Genomic DNA, 18,086 nt, shown 5'->3' with positions numbered 1-18,086 from the left:
GCTGTTTGGTGTGTAGCTGTTTCTACCATTGTGGTTACCTGCACCTATACCCAATATTGTAGTAGCTGCTGCCCTACTACAAGTCCCTTTTAGTCGCTTCTTACGACAGGCAGGAACAACCGATGGTCTATTCTAGCCCCGACCAACAGGGAAGGGTATCATCACATCCTTTAAAAACATCATGGTATTAAAAAAAGGCCATTTCACAATTTTGGACCTTCCTTGACCACTTTTGGTTTCAGTATCCGTTTTTAGTTTTCTTTTAAATGTGTCTCTAAGATTTTCCCATGCTTTACGAGCCTGTTCACCTAAAATACAAAACAGTTGTAACATGTGTAGAAACAAGTTTATTTATTTCTCAGTTATTTTAAATGTTATAAAAGTTAAAATTGTTTTTTGATTTATCGATTAGGTATTTAGCGACTGGATTATCATTTCAACCCCTGGGTTTAACGTTTCGAATTAATGATTATACTGTTGGTAAATGTGTTTCATTAGTTGTGGATGCGATATGGAATAATTTCTACCAGCAACACCATCCTGTTCCCGACCATAGAATGTTAGTAGAAATAGCTACAGGATTTCAGGAGCGGTGGAATTTTCCTCATGCCGTTGGATGTCTTGATGGCAAGCACATTCGAATTCTATGCCCGAAAAAAAGTGAAACTATGTTTTACAACTACAAAAACTTTTTTTCAATAGTGCTACAAGCTGTTGCGGATCACCGATGTCGATTTATTTTTGTGGATGTAGGAGGATATGGGAAACAAAGTGATGGTGGAACATTTTCCGCTTCTTCTTTATCAGCATTTTTGGAAAATTGTCATATTAATTTACCACCATCATCACATATCGAAGGAATTGTTACAGATATGCCATTCGTAATACTTGCAGACGATGCATACCCACTAAAGACTTATATAATGAAACCGTACTCAAGACGCAATCTATCACATGAAGAGAAAATCTTTAACTACAGGCTATCGAGGGCTAGGAGATGTGTGGATAATACGAATTAGGACGCTTGGACGCGTCCCACTCGAGTCGCATTTGTCATACAATAGACATTAAAGAGAAGGACACAAAAATATTAAAACAACCCGTTCAACTGTGGTAGCCGCACCGAAGAAGGATCAGACAAGAACTATGACAACGGAGCATAACCGGACGCTCGTGTTATAACTGTAGGTCGAAAGATCACATTTCGCCGCAGTGTCTGAAGCCGAAAAGGGATAAAGGAGCGTGCTACGAATGCGGGGCGACGGATCATCAAATAGAAACTTGTCAAACACGTAAAAAACGATTCGGTGAGGACGGAAAACCGAAGTCGGCGGGTCTGATGAATATTGACGTGAAGAGTGACAGTGGACCAACAGGCGAGTACCCCCCAATGCCGTATGAAGTTCAGTGCGAATTCAATGTACCAGTGGATGAAGAGGAGGAGTGTCATGTCCGGTTCAATGCGGTGGTCGACACAGGAAGCCCGGTAAGTTTGCTTAAAAGCGAGTTTGTCCCGAATAATAATGTTGTACTTAAATCGGCAGACAATTGTAATTTTTCGGGAATTAATGGCACAAAAGTCGATGTATTAGGTATTTTTTTAACAAAATTATTGGTAAATAAAAATATGATGAGTATTACATTTTATATTGTATCAAACAATACTATGAACGCAAATGCGATTTTAAGTAGAGACCTTTTAACAAGACCGGGATACAAAATCCAGTTTATAAATAATGAGGTAAACATAATTAAGGTGAATGATAATGACACCGTGAAGAGACAGTTGATAATTGGAACGAAATATTATGTATTGATTTTAACTCGGACGTAAACGTGCGTGAAAATACAGTGAACGTAAATCCCGATTTAGACTGCAATGTGAATAATGAATTTATTAAAATTTATAATGTTGAATATCTAGAGCGAATAAATGCAAAACCACAGAGCGATGATAATTGTAATTTTGAAATGAAAATAGTGTTGAAACACGAACAACCCATATCTTTTAGGCCGAGAAGGTTATCATATAGCGAGCAAGGTAGTTTGCGCAATATTATTGACGAGTTGTTATCCGAAAATATAATAAGACCAAGTAATAGTCCCTATAGTAGTCCGATTGTGCTAGTGAAGAAAAAGAATAAATGTTTTAGGCTGTGCGTGGATTACCGAGAACTTAACAAAATTACCGTTAAGGACAATTTCCCGGCGCCGTTGATAAATGATCAATTAGACCGATTAAAAGGAAAAAAAATATTTACTTCGTTAGATTTGAAAAACGGATTTCATCATATACGCATATACGAATCTTCTATTCCATATACATCTTTTATCACACCCATAGGGCAATACGAATATGAGAATGAGAATGCCGTTTGGGTTGTCAAATTCATCACGAATTTTTAATCGGTACATTCAATTTATATTTCATGATTTAATTTCCCCGGGAGACTTACTTGTGTATTTAGATGACATGTTAATAGCAACACAAACTTTTCCAGAACATTTTAAAATATTAACTGAAGTATTCCGTTTATCGGCAAAACATAAGTTACGATTTAATTTCGATAAATGTTCTTTTGGATATGGTGAAGTGGAGTATCTCGGGTATATAGTGAATGAGCATAGTATACAAGTTAGTACCAAACATGTAGAAGCGATGCTTAATTACCCGGTTCTGAAGAACCAAAAACAGGTCAGACAGTTTTTAGGACTAGCTAATTATTTTCGACGTTTTATTTGTAATTTTTCGGTAATAGCTAAACCATTATATGACCTTGTGAAAAAAAAACGTCGATTTTATTTTCGGGGAGCAAGAACAGGAAGCGTTCAGTTACTTAAGTTCAGTGTTAACAAAGACACCTATATTAGCTATATATTCCCCCACAGCGGAAACAGAGTTGCGATGCGAGTTCGTCCGGTTTTGGCATAATATTATTTCAGAAACAAGCTGACAATAAATTTAATCCCGAGTTTTACTTTAGTCAGCGCACATCTCCGGTTGAATCGAAACACCATAGTTTCGAACTAGAATGCTTGGCGGTCGCGTATGCGATAAAACGTTTTCATATATATCTATATGGCATATCTTTTAAAATAATGACGGATTGCGATAGTTTCAGGCTAACATTAAATAAACAGGACGTGAATACTCGAATTTCCAGGTGGGCTCTATTTTTACAAAATTACAATTTCAGTATTCTCCACCGCCCTAATAAAAACATGCAACACGTCGATGCATTTAGCCGTTGTCATGTGACTCTCGTGTTGGAATCGAATACGTTTAAACAAATACTAGCCGTTCGACAAAGTACGGATGACGATATTGTACATATTAAAAATAAATTGCTAATGAGCGATAACAAATTTTTTGAATTACGTAATGGATTAGTTTATCGCAAAGAAAACAAGCGCATTAGATTTTATGTCCCGAAATCAATGGAGAATAATATGATACGTACGTGCCATGACGATATGGCCCACGTAGGTTTGATAAAAGTTATTGAGAACATATTTCGTGTGTATTATTGGTTTCCCGACATGAAAAATAAAGTGCGACGTTATATAGATAATTGTTTAAAATGTATTGAGTTTTCTAAACCTAGTGGAAGTAAAGAAGGTTTTCTTTTCAGTATCCCGAAGGGAGATAAACCATTTGTTACCTTACACGTAGACCATTTAGGCCCGTTAGAGAAAATAAGTTATAAAAATAAATTCATTTTCGTGGTAATCGATGCGTTCAGTAAATTCGTACGGCTTTACCTGTGTCGTAGTACCAAATCCGATGAATGATTAAACATTTGTCAAATTATTTCCAAACCTATTCAAAACCTTGTCAGATAATTAGAGATAGGGGTACATCTTTTACGGCTGTTAATTTTAAAGAATTTTTAAAAATCGAATCAGTGAATTTGACTTTGATCGCATCAGGCACGCCTAGAGCCAACGGCCAAGTAGAAATAGTGAATAAGTCTATAGTGCCAATGCTGGCTAAATTGACGGAGTTGACGAATAAGTGTGATCGAGCGTTACAAAAGGTAGAATTTGCTATTAATAACACCGTATACGGCTCTACAGGTCAAAGCCCTAGTATGTTATTATTTGGTGTACACCAAGTAAGCGAAATAAATGACGAGATACGGAGAATATTAGAAAATTACGTGACCGATAATCCGCGAGAATTGGAGATTTTGAGAGCTAAGGCTGCGGAAAGGATAATTAGATCCCAAGAATCGAATGAAAGACAGTATAATTCAAAACGTAAGGAACCGACGATTTATAAGGAAAACGACTATGGGATGATAAAAATGTGAATGTTTCGGTGGGACAAAATAAAAAGTTAATATCGAAATTCCGAGGACCGTATGTAGTAAAGGTGTTACACCAGGATAGATACATAGTGGGTGATATAGAGGTTTTCCAATTAACTCAACGCCCGTACGAAGGTATTATTGGACCGGACCACATGCAAATGTGGATCCGTGTTTGAAATAAATTGGTTATTACCAGGGCTGTGAATTTAATGCATTTGCATGTTTTTTTTGCTACATCATAAAAGAAAATGGATTCGGCCAAAATTTGAATTGTGTTACTTATAATTAAAATACGAAATCTTATAGTGCATATTTTTGCATATTTAACTAGTTAGGGCATATAAATGCATGTTTTTATACTTTTTTCGTATTAATGCTTTTTTCTTAATATTTATACTTTTTCGGTCAATTTGGTCTAAAATATAAAATAGAAATTTTATTATTTTTGAACATTTTATTCTATTTTTAGTTGGGTTGACTACACGTAAATTCGGGTATAAATAGTTGTTTTCTTATTTTGCCGAATATTGTCCAAGACCTGTATTATTATTGTATTGTTGTGGTCTATAAATATAAATAAATGGAAAATAATATTTACCTGTATTAAATTGCACTTGATGCCTGATGGACAATTGTAAAAATAATACCTATTTCTATTAGTTCGATACGATCGCCGATCCGTGATGTGCGTGTGTTCGTAATTCGAGTGTTATAGTTTTGTTTTGTTTATTTTATTATTTTATTGCCTAATCAGTACCTAAAAGCTCCTTATTTATATTTCTGGTTGTACTGTATATTTTAAAATGCCAAAAGAAAAAATATCGGTTGCAACCCGTTTAAGAAACTACGTTTCTGAATTTGGAAATATATTTACAACAGACAGTAAAATTTTATTTTGTACAGTATGCAATATTAAAATTGCGAGTGATAAACGTTTTTCTGTAACACAACACATAGCCACTGAATAACACCATAGAGGAGTTAATCGTACAGAAAACAAAAAAAAAACTCAGCAACTTATCTCAAAAGATTCGTCATCTAAATCATCATTTAATAATGATTTATGTAAAGCCATGCTTAGTGCTAACATCCCATTAAATTAAGTAATACATATTTCAAACAATTTTTGATAAAATATACTGGACAAAATATTCCAGATCAAACAACATAACGCAAAGTTAATGTTGACCATTGTTACCAGGAAGTTTTAAACGAAATAAGACAAAAAGTAGCGGGAAAGAAAATTTGGGTCTCAATAGATGAGACAACAGATGCCGAGGGCCGCTTTATTGCTTCAGTTATTATCGGTACATTACTCCTCGATCGTCCAGGTGAATTTTTTTTATTTAACCTCGAATAATTACAGAAAACAAATCATAGTACAATATGTTCCCTATTTGAAAATTCACTTTATTTATTATGGCCTGACGGAATAAGACGAAACGATGTATTGCTGTTTTTAAGTAATGCTGCGCCTTATATGGTGAAGGCTGGTGATACATTAAAAGTGTTGTATCCAAAAATGGTTCACGTAACTTGTACTTCCCATGAATTACATAGAGTCGCTGAACAAATACGTATTCAATTTCCAAAAGTTGATAAACTGGTAGCAAATGTTAAACGAGTATTCAAAAAGGCGCATTATCATGTTCAAAAATTTCATACTGATGCACCAAATATATCACTACCTCCTGAACCTATTCTGACACGTTGGGGTACGTAGATTTCTGCCTTATTATATTATAGCGAAAACTTTCAAACTGTAAAAAACATAATTGAAAGTTTTGATGAGAATGATGCGCTTTCCATAAAAAATGCTCAAAAATATTTTAAAATTCCTCAAATGAAAGGAAACTTGACTTTTATACATTCGAATTTTGCATGTCTTCCCATAGCTATAACGCGTCTACAAAAACAAGGTATACTCTTATCTGAAGGTATTGCAATCATACAAGATATTTCATCAAAGTTTAGTCAATTAACAGGTACCGCTGGAATTGATATTAATAAAAAATTACAAACAGTTCTCAACAAAAACAAAGGATTTCAAATTTTTTGTAATATTTCAAAAATATTAACTGGCGAAGAAGAGAATGTAGGTGATTTGGATATACCAGAAGATTTAACCAGTAGCGACATGGCGTATTTTAAGTTTGCACCAATAACATCCGCAGATGTAGAACGATCGTTTTCTTTATATAAGAATATATTGGCACCAAACAGGAGGTCTTTCAAGTTTGAAAATCTCAAAAAATCATTAATCGTACAATGCAATAATTACTTTAGAGGTAAAATAATAAATAATAAATTTATATTTATATTTATATATTTTTTTTTTTTATATAGATGCCGTAAATGACGATGATGAAGATCGCAATCAATTTAAATTTATATAAACATGTAATACCCATACATTTTTAACAATTATATTTAGTATTTAAAAAAATAATTTTTGTTTTTTTTTGTATATTTTTGAAAAATTAGTACATATTTTACGAAATTTTAATAGCATATTTTTATGCATGTTTTGATATTTTTAGTGCATATTTTGATATTTTTTAGTGCATATTTTCATGCACATTTTGACATTTTTAGTGCATATTTAATAGTTTTTTGGTGCATTAAATTCACAGCCCTGGTTATTACGTTGTTAGGCACATTTTTACATTCACCACAAGTATAGATGCCAGTCGAGTTATCATGATTATTATATTTATATTCTATGTGCATGTAAACTTCATATCATATGAATAATTTTATAAGATAATTTTTAAATATTTATTAATTTATAGTTGATGCAATTTTAACATTGTATAGTATTCCGTGATACGTCGCATATTAATATGTTTATTTGTTTGTTCATATATATATATATATATATATATATATATATTTTTTTTTCCCTTTTCCCTTTTATGTATACATTTTCTTCAGTTATTTTTGTGATGTTAATATTGTCATTATTATTGTTTAAATTTAAGTCACTAAGAAAGAAAAATTGTTCGAGACGAACAAAGGTCAAGATGGCCGAACTGTAAGATGTATATTATATTTATCGTCACAAGTTTTCTGACAATCGATCTTATCGATCGATAAGATCGAGTACGACCGGTATTCGCCCGTGCCCAGCGAGTTGTACATTAGTACGCTTTCCGACGAGGCGACCTCCGTTGCTGTGTACTCGCGGGGATGCCAAAAAAGTTAATAAAAGTGTTGTATTTTCAAACGATCTTGTTTTTATTTTTTTTGGCCATCGACGCCGATCAAAATATCCCCTTACATTATAATATTCAAGTTGTACAAAATGTCAATTTATAATTACATAATGTAATGATTTATGATGTATAACTATATTATGTTATAAGTCTATGACATATAATATTCATAGATTTAGGTGCACTGTATTTCACTATTGGTACACTATTGCAGGTGCGGATCCAGGGGGGGGTAGCCCCCCCCCCCGTCAGCCGTATCAAAATGTGTTGTATCTAATTTGTTGTACTATAAAATTACATTATTTTGTGTTATACAGGGTGCGGCAAAAAAAACTTCTTGATTAAGAAAACTAATAAAAACTAAACAAAGTCAAATATCAAAAAAAAAAAATGCATTTATAAATCGTACATATAATGCCATTTTTTATTAATTATTTTTAAAAATAATATCATTTAAATGGCCGCCCTCATTTTGGATACACTGATTGAGCCTTTCTCGGTAATTTTCTATAACTCTACGGGTCATTTCGGGCGGGATAGCAGAAATTTCCTGGGTTATTACTTCCTTCAGAGCTTCCAAAGTTTGTGGACGATGTTGGTACACTTGGGCTTTTAGATATCCCCAGAGAAAAAAATCACATGGGTTCAAATCTGGTGAACGTGGCGGCCATCTATTGTCACCTTGCAATGAGACGATATGCCCAGGAAACATTTCTCGCAGAATGCTGAGTGAACGATGAGCTGTGTACGCTGTTGCACCATCTTGATGAAACCATACATTTTGTTATCCATACTCATGAAAAAAGTCGTTCAATTTTAGCCAAAGAAAATGTTCAAGCATATTACAATAGCGATTAGAGGTCACTGTTACAGTAGCACCATCTTCTTCAAAGAAGTATGGACTCCACACACCGGATGCGAAAATGGCACACCAAACAGTAACCTTTGGACTATAGAGTGGTTGCTGGTGAAGTTCTTGAGGATTGTGTTTGGACCAATATCGAAAGTTTTGTTTATTTACCGTACCTGAAAGGTGAAAATGTGCCTCGTCCGTAAAAAGCAATACATCTGTTCGGGGAATATTCCGAAGAAGATCCCGACACAATGTTGTACAGGTTTCAAAATCTCTCGGGAAAAGTTTTTGAGTGACCATAATTTTGTAGGGGTGCATTTTAAGTTTTTGATGCAGAATTCTCCGGACACTGCGATCGGATAAGTGTAAAGCAGCCGCGTGTTTCCTTGCAGAACGCCGCGGAGATTGTTCGATTGAAGTTCTCACAGCAGCAACATTTTCCAGTCCTGTTGCAGTCCGAGGTCGGCCCGTCGACTTTCTTTTTAGTGCAGAACTTGTTTGCCTAAAACTTTTTACCCAATTGTGTATTGTTTTGCTATCGGGAACGGGATCATGGCGATTGAGCGCGAACCGAATACGAAACGCACGCTGGGTCGTTATAGGTGAACCGCCATTATTAATAAATTCTTCGACAACAAACGCACGATGCTCTCCCGACCAAGCCATGATAAATAATAAAAACGGCATCGATAAGGCTTTCTATCTATATAAATATCACTAATGTACCTCCACCCAAGCCCAAACTAAGGCCTTATCAAACTAGGGAGTTCTTTCTGCCGCACCTTGTAGTTCTAAGACAAGACGTTTGGAGTGTATTTATTTTTTTCCAGTTGGAGTGAGTAGCCGAATTGAAGAGAAAGCAACCATAGTCTAATTTAGAACGAATGATAGAGCGATAGATGGATAACAAACAGGTAGGATGAGAACCCCACCACGTGCTAGATATAGTCCTGAGAAAATTAGCCCAACGGGATGTGATTGTAGAAAGCGAAGAGATGTGAGGTTTCCAACGTAGTTTTGTGTCTAACGTGATGCCTAGATAGGTAACGGTGGTTACGTTCGAAATCGATCTTGAATGTATTTTTTTCTTTTTTCAAAAATAACTTTATCATCAGATGTCCGAACCTGTATCAACAAATAAGAAAGTTGGAAGTTATTGAACATATTATTTATAAATTATAGTAAAAAGTCATTACTTATTGTACTAATCTGCCATTTTTTGAACTCCAATCTATATGAAATCTGTATTAAGCATTCAAAAAATCGTATGTACGCATGAAGCGTTGAGAGTCCAAATTTTAAATGCTCAGGCTGTACACTTAAATTTTTCGCCCTGGTTATATCATTCATGTATTTTGGAGAACACTTACAAATATAGCACTTTTGGCTTGATGAACCAGTCATTGTATTGCAAATCTAAAATTAAGTTTAAAAATAAATTTTTCATTTTGGTAATATTGCATCTTTATTCATTGACTTATTTGAAATTTAAAATATTATATTTAATAATTGTGATAAAACTTTGTGAAACTTACTTTTCCGTCTACCATAGTGAACATTAATGTGCTTTTAACACGAATTTCAATATTATTTTTAAAAACTAAAGTTGGAATCAATGACTTAATTTCTTCTTCGACAGCATTTACCTCTTCTAATGTCGACTCAATAGTTTTCTTTTTATATTCAAATTTTATTGGACGACCGTAACGAGTTGAAGATGGACGAGGATTTTTCCATAACAATATCGTTTTAGGATTGTTAATCTTTGTACACCTTAGCTGTAATGGCACTAGTGAAAACATAAAAATATCGGAATCATTGAAATTACTAGACGTAATTTGCTTGTAACGAGCTTGACTACTGCTTCCATCACATCCCCATTTACATAATAATTCAAAGTTGTTCATCGTTAAATCTACAGATGGTATATCAGAAATTAAAAATAATCTTGTTATTGTATGATCAAGGAGGTGTTGTAATTCAATTTTAAAATAAGATTCTGTAACATGAATATTTTCCGGATAGCATTTTTTTTTTGCTGTTAAAACAGTATCATAACTCTGGTATATATTTGCTCTACGTTCCTTAGCAGATTTCCGAATATTTATATATTGTTGTTTTGTAAGTTTGTTTTCAATAAAAAATGCCAATGCTTCGTCAAAAGAATATGGCATGATGGCATCATCAATTGATAGTGAAGCCATGTATGATTTTTTAATTTTTGATGCTCGAGTTGGAGAGGACAGTGATTCGTTGACTATACTACAAGCTGCTCTTTTTCCTGACATGTGTAATTTGTTTTTGGCGGCAAATAATATTTCTGGAGAAGTATACGATTTCGTGAGTTGTTGAATTTTACGTCTTTTATTTCGATCAGAACAATCAGAAAACAATTTTTGAGGTCTGCCGACTTTTAATGATGATGGTGGTGATCGAGGAGGTAATACAAATAGTTTTTTTAGCCAATCAACATTTGATTCCTTTAATCTAATTATATTTCGTGAACTTTTTATCCAAAGTTTGCTTAAAACGGTTGTGAAATTAGAAATTATTGATTTAATTTTGTTTAATATATTGTAGTAAATATCGGTTAGATACCACACTTCTTGGATTCAAAGGCCCCTTTGTTCTTAAGAATACAAACAAATCATTGTATACGATTTTTTTTATTTTCATCAATAACTGAAATGTGAAAATAATAATTGCTAAACAAACAAAATTTAAAGAAAAATAACAGATATGCTAATCACAGACGCAACTCGACGCAGTTAAAAATTATGTCATTGAAAAGCTAAAGAGTTTTTGAATAATACCTATATATTTTTATATGATCATTTTAGATCTCTTCTTATATAATATCTATCAAAATGTAAAACCACTACTAAAAAAAATGTTTAATAGTGATGCAATACATATACACCATGTATTTATTAGAATAATATGTATGAATTGTAATTAAACTTACCATTTGTATTGATGTTGTTGCGGACATACATGAATGTAGGTCCTTACGACTCTTACAGTACAAGCGGGACCACATAAATCATAAATAATAGAAATCGGGAAATGATTATTATTAATATAATATTCGTATTCGTATGAATAGAAAGGAATTTTAATTTAATTAGAGGGTAACACAAGCACACATAATATATGAATCGTGTGGCTACATTTCAAAGTGTGACATTAAAAATAACTATTACAGAAAGACATCTGTTTACGCCGATGGATGTAGCCGGCAACCGGTACAGAGTCGAGCGATAATCAATTGTGCACGACAACGCTGCGACTCGTTTTTCCTTATCTGTTTCTTCCTTCCTAATCTTCCGTCTGTGTGAATTTTAATTAGTATGTGTTCGTTGATTATTGTCTTATTTATTTATTATTATTATCTCTCGTTAATTTTGTATTATCTTTGTTAATGAATTATGCAGATTAGTGAATTATTCTACTTATTACATAACGGCCAACGCCCTTTATTATATTACGTATTTTATATTTATTACTATTTTTTCTTCTGTCTGTCGTTCGCTGTTCGCCACTAAGGCAACACATTGTTTTTTTGTCGATATTTTTGTCGTTCATTTAGGACACAAAACATATATAGTTTTTTTATTATTTCATTTGTCGTACGTCATTTAGGCAACACCGCTTTTTATATACCTACTAAATCTTCGTTGTCGCCAGTGGCGCAAATAGGAAAAATGTTTAGGGGGGGCTCAAGCCCCAACACATTTTTTTTTAAATTATAATTTATAGGTACATAGTTTTAAGAATGGTATCTGTATTTATTGAATTTTAAAATATGTATTATACATAGTACATTTATGTAAATATATATATAATAATAGGTATATAACATTAAATATCATCAAATAGATATTTAATGTAATTGTATCCGTCTCTCGGTTTTTTCAAAAATAGTTAATATGTCTTCATTATTGATAGGAATGTCTTTTTCTATATTCATAATACTTAAATTGCTGAACCTATCTTGATTCATACAAGTACGCAACCATGTTTTAATACGCCGCATAGTAGAAAATGATCTCTCACAGATCGCTGTACTTACGGGAAGAGTAATAGCTACTTGAAACATCTTACAAAAATTTGGAAATACTTTACCATCATATAATATCAAATGTTGTTTTATTTCCTCTAAACTAGAGTTTTCACCCAGAATGTTTTTTAAAACAGACATTTCAGACATCAGTGACTGATTACAAATTCCAAATAAATCCTAAACAAATATTAAACATTAGTTAAATGCTTGAAAAATAATAATGTATTTTACATGTACCTTGTAATGATCAATTAAAAATGAAGAACTTTCAAATTTCAATTTTAGTAAATTATCTACTGATGAGGCTACTTGAAGGCTTTCTTCAGAAAATCTTGTTTTTAAAATATTTATCATTGTATCTAATACACTATAATAAGCTTTTTTTTTCCAATATTTTTTTTTTGTTTCTACAATATCTGCAGTATGATCATCACTAGCACTAGTTGTTGACAAACAAACAAAATCTTTGAGTTGAGATGGCTCTTTTCGTAATCTTTTCTTTTCTTTTTATAATTATTTATTTATTTGCTATAACCAAATAAATAAATAATTATAAATTACAAATTCAGTATTTTTATATTTTTTCTTACATTGCAAAGGAATTTCAAGAGAAATGTCATGTTTAATGCTAAATTCAAGCATTTCATTCCAAAGTGTATTATAATGTTGTTCAGAATCACGATGTTCTTGTAAAGTTGTAATTACTCCAGTTATTAAAGATTTAGAATTACCCAGGGTTGCTGATTTTGATTGTAGATGATTTGATAGTATATGAATAATTTGTAAGACTTCCTTTAATATGAATAAATATATTACAAAATCAACAGACTTAATTGTTGAAATAATACCTAAAACAAAACAATTTAAATTCAATATTTTTCACTGAATAATAAAATAAAATATAGTTGCCATTAAATTATATGAATCTACATAAATCATACCAATTGCTTCAGCGACATCTTTATTTTTTTGAGCATCAATTTCCTCTTTTAAAGACTGAATTAATACACCATAATTTTGTATGACTGAGCTGCAACTTTTAAAACGACAGGCCTATCTTGTTTCACTTAACTGAACTAATGATTTTTTTTTCAACCCAAGTAGATTTTGAATTTCATTGAATTTTTTATTTTTTGAAGGATATGAGAAATGTACGTATATCGCTTCTAGTCCATTAAATAATTTTCTAAGATACTAATTAAACAAAATACGATTTTAATTATTATAAATTATTAATTGGTACTAAGTAATAAAATATTATTCAAAGAAATAATAAATAATTGGATTACCTTCAAATATTTGCATGTGTCCACAATCACTAAATTTAATTTGTGTGCCATACAATGAATGTATATAGCATATGGATAAATTTGCTTAAGTTTAGTTTGGACACCTCCTTTCTGACCAGACATTACATTTGCTCCGTCAAAAGACTGGCCAACAATTGGAATATCAGATAAATTACAAAAACGTAAAAAGTCGATAATAGATGAATATAATGCATCAGCATTTTGTCTATATGATACATCAACAAATCCTAAAAAACGTTCTTTCACCTCTAAATTGTTTGTATAACGGATACAGATGGACATTTGCTCTTCTTTATGAGATCTGTATTCAAACACATTGCTATTTATTATTTTGAACTGTTACAAAATAACTAAGCATCATTCTTAAAAATATTTATTTTTACTTACCTGGATTCATCACATGAAATGGAAAACATGCCACACTTTTTAACTTCAGAAACAATATTATCTCTCACATATGAAGTACAAATATTTATTAAATCATTTTGAATGGCCCAGCTAGTATGGTTAGTTGAGTTGAAAATATATTTTTTCTCAAACTCAATATGATGTTTTGAAAACAACATGCACAGCTCTTTAAAATTACCTTAAATAAGAAATTAAAATATTATACTTAATTTTTAAAGGAACACAAATCATTAAAATCACGAAGAATATTATTTATTTATCCTTACCTTTATTTAAAGCATCTTCATTTTCACGATGACCCCTAAATGGAAGTCCCTGCCGCCCAAGAAATATAACAATGTCAATTAAACATTTAATATACTGCCGATTTTTGTCAATGTGCTCCTTTTAGGCTGTTGATAATTTGGAGATGATACTACCTTGTTTTAAAGAATTTTTATATTCTAACCATCTTGACATACAATTAATGTGATTAATTGTTGAAGCGTGCAAACTTAGTTTTGATTTTTTGGTCTTTGAATCTCTTGATCCACAAAGCTATAGACGATAAGATAAAATATTGTGTTAAATATATAGAAATTATTATAATAAAATTATGCCTATAATTTTACATAGTAGGTACATAATTAAGTTTTCATTTTATTTTAGATTCTGGACAAAGTGAAGAATGTATTGATTTTACTATGATGAGTTTTTTTTTTTTTTGTGCCTGTGTACACTATAACTATTCAAAATAATTCTTCAATTTTGAACCCCATGATGTGTTTTCGGTAGCAAGTCTGATATCGGAGGTACCTTGAAGAGGTGAAAAGTGAAAATTCCCAAAAACATTCAAATGCGGCGAGAAAAACAAAAAAAAGTTATTTTTTATGTTTTAAATACATAGGTACTTCAACTTTAGACTAATTAGAATCTTAATAAGAATAGTTGTGAAACTTACTTTTTTCCAGTTCTTAAATCCTATTACAGTAAATGTATTTTCCGTTAGATGAGCAGTTCCAAAAATACGGCATGGAAAACAAAACACGCTATCTTTTCTAACACTATATTCAAGCCAATTAAACTCACTAAAGTAAGAAGGTGTAAATCCTCGATTTTGACTTCCAAATTTTGTCTTAGGATACTCCTTTTTAAACATTTTTGAAAATATTATTTATATTATATTAATATACATTTCAATTAAAAATCTACTTACCTTTAATATTGGCTGACGCGATCCTGAATTTAAATTACCCAAATCAAGTTCATTATCAATATCATTTAATTCATTTTCTTCTGCAATTATACTTTCAGTATTTACTGCAGACGAAGGCGTAGGCGTATATTCCGGCACATTTAGTTGATCATCATCAGAGCTTTTTTTTTTATTAAAAATACTAAACATTTTATTTTTTTAACGAATTTAAATTTATATACGATTATAACTAATATAAGTAATTCGTTTGAAACAACAATTATTTGTTTAAATTATTGTAATTAATTTGTTTATAAATTTTAAACGTGCTTTTGTGAAATACTGAAAGGTGAAATGGTTAGATTGAAATGTGAAATGGTCAATTTAACTGTCTGTGTGCCGACTGTGCCGGTAATCACTAATAAGTATGAACATGATACACGAACAAACCAGTATAATATTCGTTTGGAGCTATTTAAAAATGTTTTTGGTTTTCCCAATCATTGGCCTACGTGACTAATTTATCAAACATCACAGTCACTATCGTTGTACCGTTCATATTTTATTTAATAATAAGTAATTTTTTTTTTTTTTTTTTATTTATTATTTTAAAATGTTTCAGCATTTTAGGTGCTATTACAAGTACGGTACGTTATATTACATTAACAGTTGAAATTTAATATTTTACATTTATGTTAGTGATTACAATGGTATATAGGTGGTATATAGTTATAATGATAATAGTCAATAGTTAAGCTTGACATTATTTGTTGGTTATTCTTCGTCTTCTGATGAGGGCTCTTCGGTGTCTGATATGAGAATGTCTTGAGGTAGTCGGGGTCGCAGTCGCCTATTTTGGGTTTTCTTTCCTAGTTGGTAATGGCGGGCTCCGTCCGAGTCTTTCAGTTTGGTGGGGAAGTTTTTTAGTTGGGTTTTAATCCAGATATTTATTGGGGATATTCCTGTATCATTGTATATTTGACGATTCCTCATATACCAAGGTGCTTTAAGACAAATTCTAAGGAATTTGTTTTGGAGAGTTTGGATTTTTTTAATTTTAGTGTTTGAGGCTGCTGCCCAGACAGGGCAGGCATACATTATAAGTGGTCTGATTATTGAGGTATATAGGAGGAGTGATGACTTAAGTTGTAGCGTTGATCTATAGTTGACTAGAGGGTAAAGAATTCTCATCCTTGTGTAGCCCTGTACGAGTTTTTTGTTTATGTGAATGTTCCAAGTAAGTTTTTCATCTAGGTGGACACCTAGGTATTTGACTGCGTCGTCTTTGTTATTTCATTGAATGACATGGTTATTTATGTAAATGTTTTTGGGGTTGGTATATCTTTTAAGGGTGAATATTTTAACCTCACTTTTAGTTGGGTTTAGATTCAACTTCCATTTTTTGAACCAGGTGATTATTTCATTTAATGAGGATTGTAGATTTTGAATTGCTAACTCTAAGGAACTGTCTTGGGTGAGAATTGTCGTGTCGTCCGCAAACATTGCTAATTGAGAGTTGAGAGGGATTGGGATGTCGTAGCAGTAAATATTAAATAGGGTTGGTCCAAGAACAGATCCTTGGGGGACTCCAGCTTTGATTTGGTGTAGTTGTGAGAAGTCTGTTTCCACTCTTACTTTGAAAGATCTGTTGGATATGAAGGATTTGATAGTTTTGAGTAGGTATTCGGGGAATTTTAATATTTTTAATTTTTGTTCAAGCCCACTGTGCCAGACCTTATCAAAGGCTTGGGTTAGGTCTAAGAATGCTGCTGTGGTATATTGTTTTTTTTCGAAACCATGTACAATTATTTCGGATATGCGTTGGATTTGGTGGCATGTGGAGTGTTTGGTTTTAAATCCGAATTGATGTTTCGGGATAACGTGAAGGTAGGGTTTTATCCTATTCAGCAATATTCTTTCGTACAGTTTGGATAATGTTGGTAGTAGACTGATTGGTCTGTAGCTAGTGGGGGAATAAGTAATTTAGTACTAACTATATAATATTATTTAGACATTATTATACAATACATTAAAACTTCTGTAGTTCTGTCTATTAGTATTATTGTTTATTGTAATCCCGATTGTAATATTATTTTATTTTATAAAAGCAATTTTCTTATTAGTGTTAAGAAAAAATGTTTAGTAAAAAAGTAAAAAAATTTTAAAAAAACCGGTAAAAACGACTTATTAAGAACAATAACATTTAATATATATTATATTATTATTTTTTGAGGGGGCTTTGAGTGATTTTGGGGGGGCTAAGCACCCCCAAGCCCCCCCCCTATTTGCGCCACTGGTTGTCGCGAACTTTTATCGCCGCGCAATTAATGCGGACGTTTATTAGTATTATTATTATTATTATTAGTGAAAAATCATAATAAATAAATCAAAACATTACCATAACCAGATCTGCGTTGCGTGAGTTATTTAAATATTATTAGTACGTGTCACCTTTTGTTTTGTCACCTTTTCGTCGTGTCTCCATTGTGTGAGACCAGTCAATATTTTGGTCATCGTCGAAACACTTCGGTAGTGTCCGCCTTCACCTCTGCGTAAGTCCGCCAGCCACTGGGTGGTGTGTGAGGCCACCACGGCCTTCGAGAGTTACCAGTTACCATTGCAGTTACCAAAGTCGTCACGTATTTTAAGTTGTGATTTGAGTGTTTAGTTAGTAAGGTCTTTTTCCGATTTTGTGTGAACTCTGTGGTCATTGCACCAGACCGATTCGACCACAGAGACCCCCCCCCCTT

The 18,086-nt window shown here is 32.3% G+C and overlaps 5 protein-coding genes across 5 annotated transcripts; 1 reads left to right on the top strand and 4 right to left on the bottom strand.

Moving 5' to 3' along the window:
* The first annotated feature begins 6,095 nt into the window (after positions 1-6,095).
* On the top strand, positions 6,096-6,709 carry LOC112681537. Its single transcript, XM_025551784.1, has 2 exons — positions 6,096-6,601; positions 6,660-6,709. Exons 1-2 carry the CDS (start codon positions 6,157-6,159, stop codon positions 6,707-6,709), a joined length of 495 nt encoding a protein of 164 aa, XP_025407569.1. The 5' UTR covers positions 6,096-6,156.
* A 2,783-nt stretch (positions 6,710-9,492) lies between these two features.
* On the bottom strand, positions 9,493-10,288 carry LOC112681536. The gene is made up of 3 exons (XM_025551783.1): positions 9,917-10,288; positions 9,578-9,797; positions 9,493-9,506 (listed from the first exon to the last, which is right to left on the bottom strand). The coding sequence occupies exons 1-3, from the start codon at positions 10,286-10,288 to the stop codon at positions 9,493-9,495; spliced, it is 606 nt and encodes a 201-aa protein (XP_025407568.1).
* A 1,947-nt stretch (positions 10,289-12,235) lies between these two features.
* LOC112681538 lies at positions 12,236-12,938 on the bottom strand. Its single transcript, XM_025551785.1, has 2 exons — positions 12,682-12,938; positions 12,236-12,621 (listed from the first exon to the last, which is right to left on the bottom strand). Exons 1-2 carry the CDS (start codon positions 12,796-12,798, stop codon positions 12,265-12,267), a joined length of 474 nt encoding a protein of 157 aa, XP_025407570.1. The 5' UTR covers positions 12,799-12,938; the 3' UTR covers positions 12,236-12,264.
* Positions 12,939-13,077: 139 nt separating this feature from the next.
* LOC112681539 (zinc finger MYM-type protein 1-like) lies at positions 13,078-14,542 on the bottom strand. Its single transcript, XM_025551786.1, has 5 exons — positions 14,429-14,542; positions 14,142-14,340; positions 13,734-14,055; positions 13,386-13,638; positions 13,078-13,292 (listed from the first exon to the last, which is right to left on the bottom strand). Exons 2-4 carry the CDS (start codon positions 14,318-14,320, stop codon positions 13,498-13,500), a joined length of 642 nt encoding a protein of 213 aa, XP_025407571.1. The 5' UTR covers positions 14,321-14,340; positions 14,429-14,542; the 3' UTR covers positions 13,078-13,292; positions 13,386-13,497.
* Positions 14,543-14,853: 311 nt separating this feature from the next.
* LOC112681535 lies at positions 14,854-15,895 on the bottom strand. The gene is made up of 3 exons (XM_025551782.1): positions 15,849-15,895; positions 15,358-15,517; positions 14,854-15,288 (listed from the first exon to the last, which is right to left on the bottom strand). Exons 1-3 carry the CDS (start codon positions 15,893-15,895, stop codon positions 15,037-15,039), a joined length of 459 nt encoding a protein of 152 aa, XP_025407567.1. The 3' UTR covers positions 14,854-15,036.
* Positions 15,896-18,086: the final 2,191 nt, after the last annotated feature.

The sequence above is a fragment of the Sipha flava genome, unplaced genomic scaffold (genome assembly GCF_003268045.1).
Source record: "Sipha flava isolate LNK unplaced genomic scaffold, YSA_version1 19251_pilon_pilon, whole genome shotgun sequence".
NCBI classification, from domain to species: domain Eukaryota; kingdom Metazoa; phylum Arthropoda; class Insecta; order Hemiptera; family Aphididae; genus Sipha; species Sipha flava.
The sequence above is the reverse complement of the archived record's forward strand: the minus strand, read 5'-3'. Positions and strand labels throughout refer to the sequence as shown.